This window comes from Thunnus maccoyii, chromosome 6 (genome assembly GCF_910596095.1).
Source record: "Thunnus maccoyii chromosome 6, fThuMac1.1, whole genome shotgun sequence".
Lineage (NCBI taxonomy): Eukaryota > Metazoa > Chordata > Actinopteri > Scombriformes > Scombridae > Thunnus > Thunnus maccoyii.
In genome coordinates this window covers 1,643,480-1,660,552 of record NC_056538.1, presented here as the reverse complement: position 1 = coordinate 1,660,552, position 17,073 = coordinate 1,643,480, and the positions used below count along the sequence as shown (strand labels likewise).

Here is a 17,073-nt window from a genome sequence, read left to right as displayed (position 1 = left end):
ACTTGCATCAAATGTCTATTCAGCTATGCGTCTTTTGTTTATAGAAGTTAAGCCAATGACTGAGCTAGGATAGAAGAGTTGTCATACTGAGGCAGCAGCACAGTAGTTAGCCATATTTTGTGACTGTACAGTATATATCAATAGGAGGATTCTGTACATATTGCCTATTCCTATTTGAAATGCATTGTAACCAACATGAATTCAAGATGAACACAGCCTCCCTTCTGTCTGGAAGCAAGCCTACAGGCACCTTTCAAGTCTACGGGGGTGGGTGCTTCATGCTCAAAAACTATATTTTGAGTAAATTCTATAAATCGCATTCATGTGATGCAGTATATCAGTTTTATGTGACTGGACAGAGAATTTTTTTTCCCATCGCTATACTGTCTCTGAACTTTATTCTGACACAGGAGCAAACATTACCACCTTCCCTGCCTTCATTATGCCTTCCCTTCCTCAGTTGTCACTCACTATCAGGAACAGTCATAGTATCATAGGCTGAGCTGATTACATTTATAGAAGTACAATAGTTCAGTTGATCAATTTGAGAATAGCAGTCACAATTTTTCAGGGCAGTTCTGGAATGGTTCAGAAAAAAGTTTTTTGAAGCCATACCTGAAGTTTACACTGTAAATCTGAGAGTTAAGTCAAGGCTGTTTTATATGTACACCAAAAACAACTCACCTCTGCCTGGGACTGCTTCTCTTTGACTAAACAAAAGGAACATCAACAACCTTGATGTCCCTCCACAACAGCTTTTACAGGGAGCGGGACATTGTCCAGGTCTGGCTCTGGGTTAGTGGGCTTTATCGGTGGTCACTGAATTAGCACACTGACTAACATGCTTATTTTTGGATTAGAAAGAGGTACTGTAGGGCTGTGTGCCAGTGTAGTCTATCAGAGAAAGGCCAACAAGGCCAATAGGTCCCCACTTGGGAGGGGCGCTGAACTCATACAACATACATCTCATTCATCTTGTTTGTGATACTGTGCTGTACAAATAAGACTTGACTGTATGTGTCACAATTGGACACCAGTTACAAACTATTTACGTGTCACCCTGGAAAACATGGAGTGTAAGCACATTTCATAACATGATGCTTTGTCTGGATAGGAAATTGATTAACTTATTTTCCATTTGTTTCACCTCATAAATGAACTTGCTTGAATCTGAAGGTAAAGTATAATGACTACTAATGCTTTCATAATAGAAATCTATATTCAAACAGAAAAGACAACTATTATTACTCAAATGATACACCCGTTACCAACAGCATTCTATCACCATTCATACATACAAAACACAGGGACATGACCACAGGGAAGACACTGTAGACTGTTATAGCACAATGACAGTATGTTGCTCAGTCACTCTGCTGTGATGTGAGAACATAACTGTCTGACTCATGAACCACCTCATCTTAGAAGAATAAGCCACACACATATACAATGCATATGAAAAATGAGCCAGTATTTTGAACAATGTATATGATATTTCAAATTCAATAACTTTACTTTTTTAGCTGTTATTTAATAATTTTAAATTCATATCTATTATTCTTAAGACCCAGTGTGTTCTATTTACTATATGATGGAGCAGCCTGAAACAGAGAGGTGTTCATTGATCTCCACACATCCATATTATCTGCATACAGTGTAAAAAGCAGATTCTTCTTCTTCTGAATTACGCTCTACAATGGTATTGTGGCCTGTGTTTACTTAGCATCAGATGCAGTGGTTCATTGGACACAAACTCCTTACTGCCTTACTTATTACCTTGTACAATTAATGTCCCTTTCTCTCTGGACTGGTATTACCTGTGGACCTCATATGACCCTAAGTCTGTGCTTCACTTACCAAATTTACACAGGATATGACTAAATTTCATTTAAATTTACTGACTAAATCCTAACCTTGGAATATGACATCAGTTAGATCCCTGATAAAAGTTTGCATGGTAATCTGTCCTCAGGGATATCATCAGTTAATATATCTATAAAACAAAAAGCTAACTCACACATGGCATCCCACTGGAAACAAGAAGCTTCTTGCTGACAGAATGTTGACAGTCTATAGGCTAAAATCCTGTTATAGTGGCTAGTAATATCTGGGGTAGTGGTCTGATTCACAACAGACCCACAGAAAAACCTAACCAGACCTGACATGAAAAACAGACACATCAACACCTGGGATGAAAACTATCTCCAAAATTTCACCAACACAACACATCTGATCATATTACTTCAGTGTGAGTTGACATATCAGAAATTTGAAGGCATTTTCACACCTTATTTTGTTTGCTTTGGTCCAAATCAGTGGATGAGTTGCTACAAATCCTACCAGAGTTTGTTTGTGACCAGACCAAGACCTTGTTGAAAAGGTGATCTCGGTCCGGTTGTTTTGGTCCACACCCAAGTGCAATTGAGGTGTTCACGCCTGCCCAAATGTACCGCACCAAGGGGGAAAATGCTCCAGGGTTTGATTCAACCAAACTAAACAAGACAGATGTGAAAATGCCCTGAGTATATCAGAATTTACTGCACAAATTCCTTGTTTTTTTCCAGATTAATGGAGACTGAAGTGGACATTATTAATGACTGGTTGCATTTTGGCTGCAAATTCTGGAGGCTAATAATTGATCTAAAATGAAGATCAATTATGTTTCGAATGTATCTGGAGAAATCATTGGGATTTGTGAATACAATGTGTACGTGAAACAAAAATATAGAGGTGAATTCCTACATCACATGAGCTTCCCAGGTAGTCCAGTAACAACAGGCCATAATTCAATTCATTTAATTTGGGTGAATAATATTAGAAAATACGGCAATATGGTGGAAATAATAATAATTATAATTAGGATTTTTGAGCTATTGATATACAGTAACATATGGCAGATACATGCAAAATAAAATATAAAATAATCAAACTGATATTCAAAGATCTGCTGCATTAAACAGACCAAACTAGAGATGCAATGATTAATCTATTAGTCCATCTTTAATTATAATTTGCATAGAATCATTAATTTGAACAATAAAGCTTGTAGAATGATAATAACATCATATCATCATGATAACATTCTGCCTTAACAATACTGAATGAACACCCACCTATAAAAGCATATATTCTAACCAAAATCTGAAAGACCAAAAAACTTCAAACTGAACATTTCAAAGTCAAAGTATCATAATTACAAATGAAGTCCTTATCAAATGCCTTAACTAACACAATAAATGTTACAAAAGCCATGAAAACCAATGGTACAACATAAAAGCTAACTAAATTTCAGTCCCAACTACATTCTCCACCAAATCATACACAGCACATGAGCGCCCACTGTGCAAGGAACCAAAAAGCCTACATTAACCATCTCTTCAAACCAGTCCAACCAACCTTCCACACACTTCTTACTGATTAACATACAAGCAGGAAAAGGGGAACTGTTACAATGACACAAAGGCTGTTATTGTAAAATGCTACTTTCAAAACGGCTCAAGCTCCCCCCCTCAGCTAACCCCGATCTAAAAATAGTGTCACTGGCTGTGGTGCATTGAGGCCCCTTGCTTGTCATGGATTTTCTACATAACACCCCACTTCTGTTAAAAAGTTACCATGAATTTTTCTACCTGTTAGTGAAGTAATTTCACAGCTCCTGTATCCAAACTGTCCCCAGAAGTCACCGATTGGACTCAAAACTGACCAAAGCAGAAGAGGTGAGCGAGCGGCTGGAGACGCAGAGTAGAGAGTGGAGCAGCAGGGCCGAGGAGAAGGGGAGCGCTCTGATAGGCCGGCTATTCCTGACACTGGACAGACAGGAGATGTGGGGACAGCTGTCGTGATATGAGGGTGTTGAGCGGGGGTAAAAATAGGACCCTCTGCTCTCCAGCCCGGACAGGTCTGCCATGACCCCCCACCACCACCTACACAATCCAATCAGCAGTCACACTGCAGCTCCACACATGCTGCTGCAGTTGCTGTCATCTCAGCTGCTTCTGTGCGTGTGTGTGTGCATGTGTGTCTGTGTGTGTGAGCGTCTGTTAATGTGATTGAGAAAGTACTGTGTACAATTGCTTATCTTGTAAGTCAGACATACTGTACTAAAATACAGGGGGTTGACATCACGGTGCATTCAGGGAGTCTCAGAAGCAGCTGTAGCTTGCTGGTGCTCCTTTAGATATGGAGTCCAGCCACAGACATTAGCCTACTTTTGGGTAGAATAACCAAAAGGAAGAGGTAACTAGGGCTGCAATTAATGTTTATTGTCATTATCAACTAATCATTTTGTTTTCATGATGGAATCATTGTTCAGTCTCTGAAATGTTTAAAAAAAATAGTACTAAAGGTGAGTAAAGAATGTGAAGCTAATTTTGAAGGCAGCGCTATTGCATATAAAACATATAGAAAGACATGTTTGGAAGCAATTTTGACCTGGGCAGTGCAATAGAGAAGAATGATTTAACTTGAGAGAAAACTTAAAGTGAGACTTAGTGATGCCACTTGGCTAGAGCTAACATTTGTACAGTCGGTGGTATTAGCTGTTTGGGGCAAATAAAAGGGGAGTGAAATTCAAATCCACACAAGGCAAAAACTTTGCTTTGCACTTGGTCTGAACATACCTCAACAGTCTCCAGCTATGCTAGCAGCTCTGTGCGGCTGTGCTTTGGCTAAATGAGTCAGCATGCTAACATGCTTTCAAAGACAATGTTGATGTTTGGCAGGTAACTTTTACTATGTTCATCAACTCTGTTTGCTAATTAGCACTACACACAAAGTACAGCTGAGGTTGATGTGAATGTCATTAGTTTGCAGGTATTTGAAGAGGAAAAGTCAGAGTAAAAAATAATTATAGTTCATCATCTGGAGACCACGAATGTCTTTATAATCCATCCAAAAAGTGTTGAGATATCTGAGTCCAGACTAAAGCAGTGAATTGACAGATTGACATTGCCATCTCTAAAAACCGTGCTGCTAACACACCTAACCTGGCTAACCATGGCTAAGATACAAAACAGCAAAATTTCTCAAAGTGAAAGATGACATCCTCATGTCTTGTTTTGTCCAACCAACAGTCAAAAAACCTGAGATATTCAATTTACAATGATATAAAACAAAAAGAAAGCCAATACATTATCACATTTGAAAAGCTAGAGCCAGCATATGTTTGACATTTTAGCTTGATAAATGATGATTCATGGATTATCAACATTTCTGTCAGTTGACCGACTGTTTCAACACTAGAGAGAATACACTGGGGCAAACTAACAGAGGATCCAAAATAACAATATGGAGTATGACAGAATGGTTTCTTAATATAACTGAAACTTTATGTATTAACTTCTATGCTGAATTTACGACCAATTAACAATAAGTTGCACAGTGTTACACTTGGTGAGTCATGCTTATTCATGTCAAAGCAATATTAAACTGTCTGATTTTTGAAGGGAGTTTTGTTCTTTCTAGCAACCACCAGTTGGCTATGCTATTTCTGTTTTACAGAATATATATATATAATATACGATATACAATATAATTTTCTGTCACTCATTTTTAATACAACCTCATACTACAACCTCAGACTAGCTTAAAAGATATGAAAGTAGGTCGAAAGGCATTAATGGAGTTGCACTATTCAACCCCAAAGAGGGATTTCAGATGTTCCTCACTGTTATAATTGGAAACATTCAAGTTATAATTACCTTTATGATCCCTTCATTGAAACTAGAGTTATGATGATCTACTGGTAACATACCTTTAGACTTCGTCCAATCATCATATTCAATCCCACGTCCAGTACCTCAAATTCCACCAAAAGCCTCTCTCCCGTTTCATCAGCTGTGTGCTCTCTCTGCTTTCCTATCATCTGTTTCACCAAATACACAGGACTATTACATTTTGTCCATCTGGACTTTAGTGTGTGCTGTAAGTTCTATTGTCTTCCTGTGTGAGACTGTTTCGTGCAGCATAGAGGAAGAAGCCTGAGCATTTCAAAAGGAAGACAGCGCAAAGAAAAACAGAAGCAACATGTTACCGGAAATAATGCACAGGCTTCCTTCACTGCTTATAGTGAAGGTAAAACAGCTCATCATTCTCCTGATACTGCCTCTAAAACTTAACTAATTTTTCAAATAGTTTTCATTTGAATGAAAACCTCCAAGAAACAAGACAAGAAAATTATCCTATTAGAAAACAGGTTATTTATTTCACATAAAAGCTCTGTTCAGTTGGACACAAAGTTTCAGTTTAACTGATGATTCAATTAAAGAAACAAGTTGCAGGCATCACAGCAGGACTAACCCTAACTTCAAGCTTCCGTTTAACAGTTTCCAAGTTGTAATATAAAATCCACCACAAGTTGGATAAATGGTGGATGCAACAAAAAGGGGGGAAAATAATAATGCATCCCTGTAATGAATGTAATAATGGGTTAGGTTTAATATTTACTGAGTGCAAACTGACAAACCTTAAAAATATTAAAATCTATTGATGACAACTTCATCAATAAACTCATTTTGAAGGATTTCAAAAGACATTATGGGCAAGGATTAAAGGTCTGAGTCAATAAAACATGCACATATATTCGGGTGTTTTGCAGTCTTCCCAAGGTCTGCAAGACACCCGCCCTTAAAAGTGGCTGCATCTGGTGTCTTTCTGACAGAATGGGGCGTTTCCAAAAGTTGGTAAGAGTTCAAATTATTAGTCAAACAGACATATCAAAGCATTCACATTTCCCATTACAATAGCAGAGAAGTAGGTGTGGATATACACACTGAGGCTGAGCAACTTGTCTGCAGCTTTTTCCTTGCACATGAAGCAGGAAGCAGTCAGTCAACTGCCCCCTCTGTGTCTGTCCTCCAGGTCAAACTTTCTTGTGGGTTTAGAAAGAGATAGTTTGGTGTCAGTGTTATGGAAAAATCTTGGAACAGAATACCAGGAAAACCTTGGATGACTTAAGCAATAGAATTTATTGACACTTATCGATTAAGGAGACACTTGGGGTACAGTCTAACACTGTGAATGCTACCCAAAAGTCTGAAGGGGAGCCGTGAACAACTCTAGTGTATTTACACATGGATCAGCCAATTGCTTGTACTCATCTGAAGGGTTAAATGGTACTGTGCAATGACAATGCAAGACAGGTCTCATAGCAGGCATCAACGATGCACACGCTGGCAATGTTTTAGGAACTTGATGCATGACACCAAGTTTGACACCTTGAAAATATGTTGCATATTAAAATCTGCCAAAGTCCAGCAATACAAAAATCAACAGTGGATTCTAAGAATTGAAATTCTTGTGAGGCTCTGTTATCAAGGAATGGTTAGATACTGTTCATCTGGACTAGAGTGAATGACAGCATCCAGCTCACATAACTAATCTCACCACATTAAATTAATTGGGGCTTTTATCAGAGATAAGGAAGAATGCTGTACATCTCAACCTTCAACAATTATAGTAGAATTTTTAGACATGGGCTCTACCATAGTAATACTGTCAACTCCTACTGTGGTAGCAAAGTTAGAAGTTGGTGTACAAAGTTGTTAGCTCTTACTGCTGAAATGGTAGCTCCACTAGCAACCAAATATCAACTGGAGTACCCTTAACCTCAACTGGCACAGCTGGATCTTCCACAGGACAAGCAGAAAGCCGAATTGTTGCTGCCTGTAATTTAGGTTGCTGCTCTGATCCTGTTTCTCCATGGCCTCCCTATGCCTGATTGGGATTTGTTTGCTGCCCCTCGAAATCTTATAGAGGTGGGGGGTGCTTGAGCATGCGGACAGCCAAACATTGTACAATCACGTTTTGTGTTGTGGAATTTTCCTCAGCGCGATCTACCCTCCCGGGCCCAATGGCCTGGTCTGCCACATCTGTGACAATTGCCTCTTTTCTGTCAATTAGAAGTATCATAGAACTGCTGTCCACTCCTCTTGTGAAGCTTATAATCTTTGTTTACATGTTTACATCATCTGTTTAGGACCTGCAAAAGAGCTACTCCGTGAGAAAACTTAGCTTCTATGCAACTGCATTATTGTATTTATTGTTGCTTTCCAATTCTTGTCCTGCCAATCCACCACAGACACTTTGCATGCTGCGGCAATATGTGGCTTTAAATTTTGTTTTATCTATATCATGATGAACCACTGAATGAAATCCGGCGAGGGCTCCTCACTGCCCTGCACAATCTGAATAACCTGCAAACAATCATTGTGGTCTCGTACACATTTTATACTGGCTGCTATGGCATCGTTGCTTACTCGATCAATCAGTGTTTTATTTGTAGGCCATTGGCAGGCCATTGGCAGGGAAGTCAAATTCCTCTTTACACAGCATCCATTCAGTCCCATATGTGAACATTATCAGCTGCTTCACATCAAGCACTAAACAGTTGTAAACAGTACACACTTGGGTAAGCCACCATAGATATTCATCTGGGCATGTAATTGGATTAGCGGCTTCCCTAACTATGTCCATAACTTCAGATGGGGTCCATTGTTTGCAAACAGGCGTATCACCTATCATGATTGTAGGTGCTATCTTAACATGAAAATTCTTCCTTTGCCTCTGAGCCTGTGCCCTTGTTGTAGGAGGGCGGGTTTCTTTGTCTGTTTTCGGAGCAGGACCTGCATATGAAGCTGATGTTTCTATCTCTCCCTCTGTGAGGGGAGTGTCTACAATGATGGTCTTCCCTTCGTTTCCAGGCTCCTCCCTTTTGGGCGTCTCTTCCTGCTCTGAATCTGAACCAGAGGCAACCTCCACTTCTCTGCTAACACAGCTTGGGCAAGAAACAAGACATCGTCTATCATCTCTACACCTTTCTCATCTGTGCGATTGTTAGTCTGCAGTTTTGGATAGAAATGAAACCTTGCTATTTCCGCTATCCTCAACACTTTCACTACTCATTTTGCTTTTTAATGACTGATTTGGAACTAGCATATTAACAATGTTTAAGTTAACAGCTTGTCTGGGGTTGGTGGGTGATTTTCCTGGTATTTTGCCCTGCCATATATCATTGCCTTAGCACTCGCCACAATATCCTTAGATTGACGCTCTTTAATTTTCGTCATTTCTGCCGCTCCAGTCTGCAGTTCACTTTCCAACAAAGGAATGTGACTTGCAGCAAAACAGCAATTTCCCTCCACTCTCACACATACTCCCTCATGTATTTGAAATCCTAGGCCTGATTTCCTTTATTTGGGTCTGTCATCCTCTCTGCCATTCGCAGCTTACAGTCCTCAAATGACTCTTCATACGGTCACTCGTGACGCACACATGCAAATCAGTAAATCCTGTTGCAGCATCCAAAAGTCTCCACTCTCTTTTAGTCTGATTTATTTTTTAATTTGAGAATATCCATTTATTCATTCATAATAAATAAGCCCATGTACACTGTTTATCAGCACCTAGAAGCTTTCACTGTGGACATAAGCCCCTTTTACACAGCCTATTCAAGGCGGGAATGCTGCGCCTTTATTCCACCTCACTGTTCTGTATAAAAGGTACAGACACGGAGTTGGGTGGCAGAGTTGCTCTGCCAATAAGCCAGCTACAGAGGTAGCCAGAGCCACACATGGGACAGCCGGCACAGCTACAATGTGGAATCATTGTGTAAAAGAGCCTGTAGACTCACACAACAGAGTTCAATTACACAGAAATAGGCCTACCACCAAGTTGGTCCAGAAAAAAACCCTCAACACCCAAGGGGGGAGTTTCAAATGTCATAACCGACCACTGACACCAGCTTTTAATTTAATCTATTTCAGACAACACATCAAGTTAACCTTTTTTTTTTTTGCTCACTTGATTTCTCTCTCTTTTCTTTATGATCTCATCAAACACAGACATTGCAAGGCAAAATAAAATAGATTTGCACCTACCAGTTACCTTCAGTTCTGTTGAGATCTTGTTCATGGTGCCAATTTATTATGGAAAAATCTTGGAGCAGAAATATCAGGATAATTTTGGATGTCTTAAGCAAAAGAATTTATTGACAATCAGTTGGGGTATAGACTAAGTGCACAGTCCTGACATTGTGAATGTTACCCAAAAGTCTGAGGGAGAGCTGCGAGCAATGCCTAGTTAAACTTCAGATAGGGTTTTGTTTAGCAGGCAGCCCTGATGTCTGCATGCTCCTAGCAATTGAAGCATGGCTAAAGGCTTGCAGGGTTATGTTTAGGCAACTCAACATTTTCTGTAAAGATCAGGGAAAGGTCAGTGTTTTGGTTAAATATTGAAGGAGTCAACACTGACTTGAAGCATGTGACTTCAGTGGCAATTAGAGATGCACAATAAGTCAATTAATGATATATATAATAATTAGTAGATCGACAGAAAAGTAATCTGCAACTATGTTGATAATAAAATCATCGTTTTTGTTGCTTTTTAAGGAAACACTAAAGTTGATGACTACATCTTCTCTAATGTGAGGATTTGAAGCGTTTGTATGTCTGACATGATAGTAAACTGAACCTCTTTAGATTTTGGACTGTTGATCAGATAAAACTTTAATATGCATTTCTCTCTATTTGACTATTTTATAGACAAAAAGATGAATTGAGAAAATCATCGGCAGATAAATCGTTGATGAAAATAATCCTTAGTTGCAGCCCTAGTGGCAATGTCTTACTTTCTTTGTACATCCAAAACTCCAACTCCTCTGTACACATGAACTTAGTTGTGAATATATATGAACTGAAGTGAGTATTATCCAGTAGTACACCATCTTTAGATCTGAGGCTTTATGATAATGATTCCTGTGGGTATAAAAAGCTGCTGAGTTTTTCTTGCTAGAGGAAATTGTGCAGTGAGGTTTCCCCCAATCTGTCTTTACTAAAACAACTAAATCTTTCAACAAAGTACATCCACCCACACAAGGACACACATCCCCAGGCAGCATGATCAAACCATCTAGTGATCTGCTGCAGTGCCATTTTTCCCCAACCACCTCTACTTCTGCACCACAAGATGGAGCCAGAGCACCAGAAAATGACCCACATGTTTTTGAAATCCTCACACAGGCCACACAAAGCCTCCATTATTTCCCAGTGGCTGCCATGATATTGTAGAGAGGGAATGCCAAAGTAATATAGATTAAGTGCAGACAAAGTGCGCTGTGAAATGAACAGAGCCATGACAGCTTTGGTCCAGCTGACAGTGGGGAGGAGGAGGAGGAGGAGGAGGACTAGGGGGGTGTTTACAGGCGAGGCCGTCTTGGGAAATATAGCTTAAAGAAGAGGGTGGGGTAAGAATGAAGGGTGAGGAGAGAAATGCAGTGATGTAACAGTACATTCAAGAGTGGCTACAAGTATTATGAATGGCAAGGAAGTGTGTCACGTGTAGGAGCACTGGTGTGAAGTCAGATCAGCTGAAAACAAGACAGGAACCTGAAAGTCTGTCACTGACACTCTGGCATCTAACCAACAAAACATTCACAAAGTATGCTGACCAAATCATGTTTGGTTTTTTTTTTTAATCCTAAGAGCCTTATCTATGGCTTATTCAATGACATGTAGAAAAACTATCAGTGTAATATAAGTGATCTGTGAGAGCTCACTCCATCTATCCTGTGGGGAAAATATCTGTTCTGATGCAAAGACGGGAAATGTTTCTGTGTACATTCTATGACTGTGGCCCTCTCATCCGTCTCAAAGACACAGACTAAAGGGGCTCTGTGGATCTTAAAGTGGCTGGTTAGGTTTGAGGGATCCACTCTTACTGGCAACCTGGAATGTCAATCAAAAGAGTATCTATAAGACCGATGAGACAACTTTTTTTTCAATGTCCATCTTTAGCATCATTAGCATACTTTCAGAATTGACCACTATATGATGTGACAATGAAGGAAAGGTTTGTGATTGGTCATTCTGAATGTCAATCAAAACACCTTTTCAAGTCAAAGTCAGGCAGGTCTGAAACGTGTCTAAGACATCTGATATGGCAAAACCAAAAAGAACATTTCACAACATGAAAAAATAAAATGTGCTATGTCACTTGTACACACTTGGACTTGCTCATAGAAAGGGAAAATTAAATTGCCTAATTTCTGAATTTCAATTAGCTACATGTTTACTGTTTCTAAGATGTTGACTATGAGTTTCTGTCAGTCAGTTTTAACACAGCCATATAAGCAGCTTTTAAGATATTAAAGGGGTATTCTAATGCTTTAGTATTTCAAGTTGAGGGTCTTGCCCAGGACACATTGAAGAAAAGAATGGTCAAACACTGAAGCAGCAGAGGCAGATATGTGGTCCAGCTTCAAAAACACAGAATCCTACATTTCCCATACTGCAGCTCCTCAGTGTGTCTGTTAAGACATTACAGTCCTTGTCCTCAACAGTCCATCTCCTTCAGGCTACAGAGATAACAGGCGCTAATGTGACACAATTCAAATGTGCGTTTGATATTTGATGCAATGGTATGTGATATTCCCCTTACAGTCTGCATCCAGGAGAATGTTCTCTAATGGTTTCTGCTGACAGCAGATGGTGGCAGTGTTAATGCCAAGGTCACACGCACACACACACACGGATTATACCACAATCCATTCAATCATTTTTCCTACTAGGGGGCTGATTTCATTCCACTCTGGTGTTGACAGGTGTGAACATGTTTGTGAAGGACACATTGATCCAGTCCCTGTTCTGACTGCCATTACTCATACTGAGTATTGGCAGTCATCCTTTTTTCTGGGCTGTTTTGATCCTTGGACCTCGTCATTCAGACATCAACAAGCTCTAGGTTCCAGGGCTAAGCTTATTAGGCAACTAAAATCAGCACAATTAATGACATGCCATGTGTGCACAGTTATATGCAAACACCCCTCAAGAATTCAAACACCACCATGAGGACTGAGATGATGCATGCAGTCACTGTCTTTACATTTCCATCTTTATACATTATAAATGGATTCGAAAACAGAGAACTAGATGGTTTTTTTCATCCTTTTAAAGTAACCAGGTGAGCAGTTTCACTCTGCCTCCACTCCATGTTCTGGACTAGACTTAACACGCCCCAGAGATAAGTCTGGGACATGTTAACACATAGATATGAAATTGATACAGACCTGGGGCCAGTTGCATAAACTCAGTTTAAGACTAGTCTTGGACTTAGACTGGTCTTAGATTGGTACACCAAGGTACAGGTATGAGCAGGACACAACAGATACATACATGAATGAGGAATGTGTATGAATATGGGAAAGGGTATGGATACAATAGAGGTATTGGTAAAGGTTCTGCCTACGCCAGCGGCCAGCTCATAGACTATTTGATTACTGGTAGTGTGTATATGCTTTCAACAGCACCACTTCTAAATGATGAACACCACAGCTGAAACTTCACTTTGTACATAATTATCATGACCAACACAAACAACAGCCTCCGCTCTCTGTCCTCCCCTCTGCTCTCTATGTCTGTGTTTGAGGGCAGGGCTAAGCTCCTCCAAACACACACACACATACACACATACACACACACACACACACACACACACACACACACACACACACACACACACACACACACACACACACACAGCGGACAGCAGAGCAGAGAGGCCGGCAGACACGTTACAACCAGGTGAAGTGAAAGATAAAGTTCTACTCCAGTTGATAACAACTACACTTGTTACTTTAAGTACAATAAAAGCTTTGCGAGTAAAAAGCTTTCTGTATGTAGTCTGTTTAACTATGCTACATATCTTAAAATTTGGCAAATTCCTGTAAACTTGGCAACAGGCTGAGACAAACCAGCCCCTCCTCTCTACCAGCGGTACCTGCAGGCAGTGAATCACATCAGCAGCAGAGGAAGAAGGACAGAGGACAGGAAAGGACTGATAGTGACTGATGTGTGTGCTCTTCATTCTTTCTAAAAGTCACTCGGTATTTTGAGGTCATGAATATGATTTATTTTACTGACATGTTAGATTAGTTTCCAGTGAGATATTACTGAGTTTATATAGTGACTTTGTTGTTGTAAGTTACTGTTGCTGCTGAGTATCTTACTTCATCAGTGAGCATAGTTTCACTTTTCTTCTTGCTAATGTCTGAGTGTACTGTGAAAAACTACAACCTGTCTTCTTGTTGTTATTTTTATAAATATTGTAATGATAATGGTCCAAATGATGTGATAATGCAGCATTTTTAGTCAAATAACATCGGGGGGAGGATCCTCAACCCCCCCTCCCCCTCAACTGTGTGGACTCTGTGGACATGTGGACATGGATGAACTTATCTGGAACCATGCTATGGTAGTTTTAAGTTATTCCACTGCCGGTGTACACAAATATAGGTCCTGGGGTTGTGGACTCAGCACACGCACAACAGCACCGCTGCTGAAAAAAATCCTAGAGGAAACACTGACTGGTAGAGCTGGAATCCTGGGTCTTCATGGGTCTTACATTACCAGGTTGAGGCGGTTCCAGATTTAATTTGGTGATGAATGAGGAGAACAGATCATCTACAGTATTGAGCTTTGTAAGTGTGATGTGGGTATGGCTTTTTTTACAACTGTTTATCTCAAATTAGAGCAATCTAAAAGCAAAGAGCAAATCTAAGACTGCCAACCAGATCTAATTCATGTAGGACAAAATATAGTATACAAGCTAAAGTAGAAGATGAAATCAAAGGCCAAGTACATTAGACAATATATCAGACATTAACCATGTATGGAGGGGGAGGGGGCAGACTGTGTGTGTGTGTGTGTATCATGTCTGTGTAAACTCCTCGTCTCAGCTGTGTTGCGGGGTTGCAGGGTGGCAGATGTAGGTCAGAAAGGGTGCATGGTATTTTTGTGTGCACATGTGATGCTAACAGATCATTTCATACACACATACACACTTCACTGCACTTCCTAAGTGATGTGGAGACTCTGCAAGACTGAACACTCCAAACTCCTTATTTGACACAGCACTACATGCACACACACACACACACACACACACAGATCACAGAATTTGGAGCAAAGCTGAAGAAAACAGCGTGACAGCCAGACATGTGAGGAGGTCACTGAACTACAGTTTCACCTTTTCACATTCAGATTAAAGCATTTGAAATCAAGGAATAAAGCAGTCTAGGTAGAGCTTTACATACTGTGATCATCATCATTGGCCCAGAGGAATATTCTGAGCCCCACCTCTGGGCCAGAATATTCCCACTGGGCCAGGGAGTACCTGATTACCAAGGGCTGCTGGGTTCTTCAGGAAAACTTGAGCACCATTGGAGGACTCTGTGTCATGATGACAACGTACAGGATGACGTGCAGTACATATCTACAACACTGGAATGTGTCCAAGCATGTTTGTGAATGATGGGCGGTGCTGACTCTGTGGAATGTCACAACCCATATAGTGTTTCTTTTGGCCAACATCAAGCTCAAACCTAAATCCGAGTTGGCATGCTCTCAGAAAGCTGTGCACTTAGACCAATACACACACACACACAGTATACACATCTGTTTCTTTAATAGTGTGATAGCCAAGAAGATTTTACTTGCAAATATCTGTAAACCAGTATAACCAGTCTAGTTACAGGCGGTGATGGGTACAAGATCAATCCGAGAGGTTGGGAGTTGATTATTGGGATGCATTTTTTCTAATCTGATTATTCTTGTTAATTACTAGTTTTAAGTCTTCTGACCTCAAACAATTATTCAAATATAACATGCAGCAATGGTCTTGTATGAGTTTCGGGTATACGACTGACCTAAAACAACTATTTCCTTTGAACAATAAAACTCTGTGAACAAGAAGCAAATCACCACTAACTGCAGAAAACTACAACCCACAGAGCCACATAGCTACACAAAAACCCAAAGTGACACAACATATCAGATACCAGACTGACAAAACAGAAAAACACATCACAAAGACTCACAATGACGCACACAACGCCTCAAACAACCACAAGGAACACCCTGAAGTATACATTAAGATCTGCAAAGAACATCAAAGTACCACTAAACATAACATGAGATTGTAGTTCTTTGTGGCTGATTTCATAATTTGGAGTGCATTTCATGTGTACATCAGGTACACAATGTGGAACTGTTTAGTTTTGAGTATAATTCCCAAGTACAGCAAATGAGCCTTCAAGGAGGCAATGTGTACAGCTGTAACCAGGCACTATGTTGAAGGACTTAGAGTTCTAATAGTGTCAGATTCACCAGATATGGTGGACAAGAAGCACTCTAATCTAACAACATGACAAACAGACTAAACAGCTATCAGCTTCACAGTCACGTCTTGTTTCCTCCAAGTACGCTAATTCTGTCTGGCTGCAGTAATCTCTGTGGAATGCGTCAGCAGCACAAAACATGGATGTGGCTTTTTACACAACTCCTCAGATTCCAACAGTTCTGACCTCACATGCTGGGTCAAAGGGCAAGGGGGAGGGGCTACAGTGTACAGGCCAGCAGCAGCAGCAGCTTCATAAGCCAAACAGAGGAAGCAAGATTTGGACATAAACCATCGACTAAACCCTCCGTGATAGGAGAGTGGCTGAAAGCATGTATGGTTCCATTGATTGTATTGATGACTGGGGACAATGCATGTTAGTAGCCATCAGGGTGCGGAGTGTCTGTCAGCTGAACGCAGAGACCACACTGATATCGACCCTCCATTAATCCTGGTAAGACAGCAAGCACACCAACCTCCAAGTGTGAAAGTAACCAGAGCCTTACTGGTATCAGTTATTGTAATGTGATTACTGAATTTGAAATTATAATCCCTTACACCACCCGTTACTGGAAAAAACATTACATTACTGTAGCGTGTTACTGCCCAACACTGGACACAACTACCACTGAGTTAGTGAAAATGAGACTGGTGTTTGCTATGGTACTTTTCACATGTCATTCAATCCTGTTCATGATATCATTCAACATTACTTCACCAAAGTCAGTTACATTCATCCTCCTCAAAAATCCTGTACCGACTTTCACAGCAATAGTTGCAGATTTCAGTCCAGACCAAAGTGGTGAACTGACCAACTAAGCAACATTGCCATAGAGTCTTGCTGCTAATGTGGTCAAAAATAGCAGCTGCTACACTGTAGCTGTGGGGCTGAGTGATAATTAAATC

The 17,073-nt window shown here is 40.2% G+C and overlaps 1 protein-coding gene across 13 annotated transcripts in view; it reads right to left on the bottom strand.

Annotated features, from left to right (window-relative positions):
• The window catches only part of LOC121898858 (unconventional myosin-XVIIIa-like), a 156,807-nt gene that overhangs the window by 115,727 nt on the left and 24,007 nt on the right, over positions 1-17,073 (bottom strand). Inside the window, exon 1 of one of the 13 annotated variants that reach the window (XM_042414334.1) lies at positions 5,753-6,031. The exons of 11 other annotated variants lie outside the window; for them this stretch is intronic. In XM_042414334.1, coding sequence (XP_042270268.1) covers positions 5,753-5,863 — 111 coding nt within the window. In that variant the 5' untranslated portion in view covers positions 5,864-6,031. Of the gene's footprint in view, positions 1-3,629; positions 4,166-5,752; positions 6,032-17,073 lie in introns of those variants that run through there. One more of the 13 variants, XM_042414323.1, reaches the window with a different exon arrangement.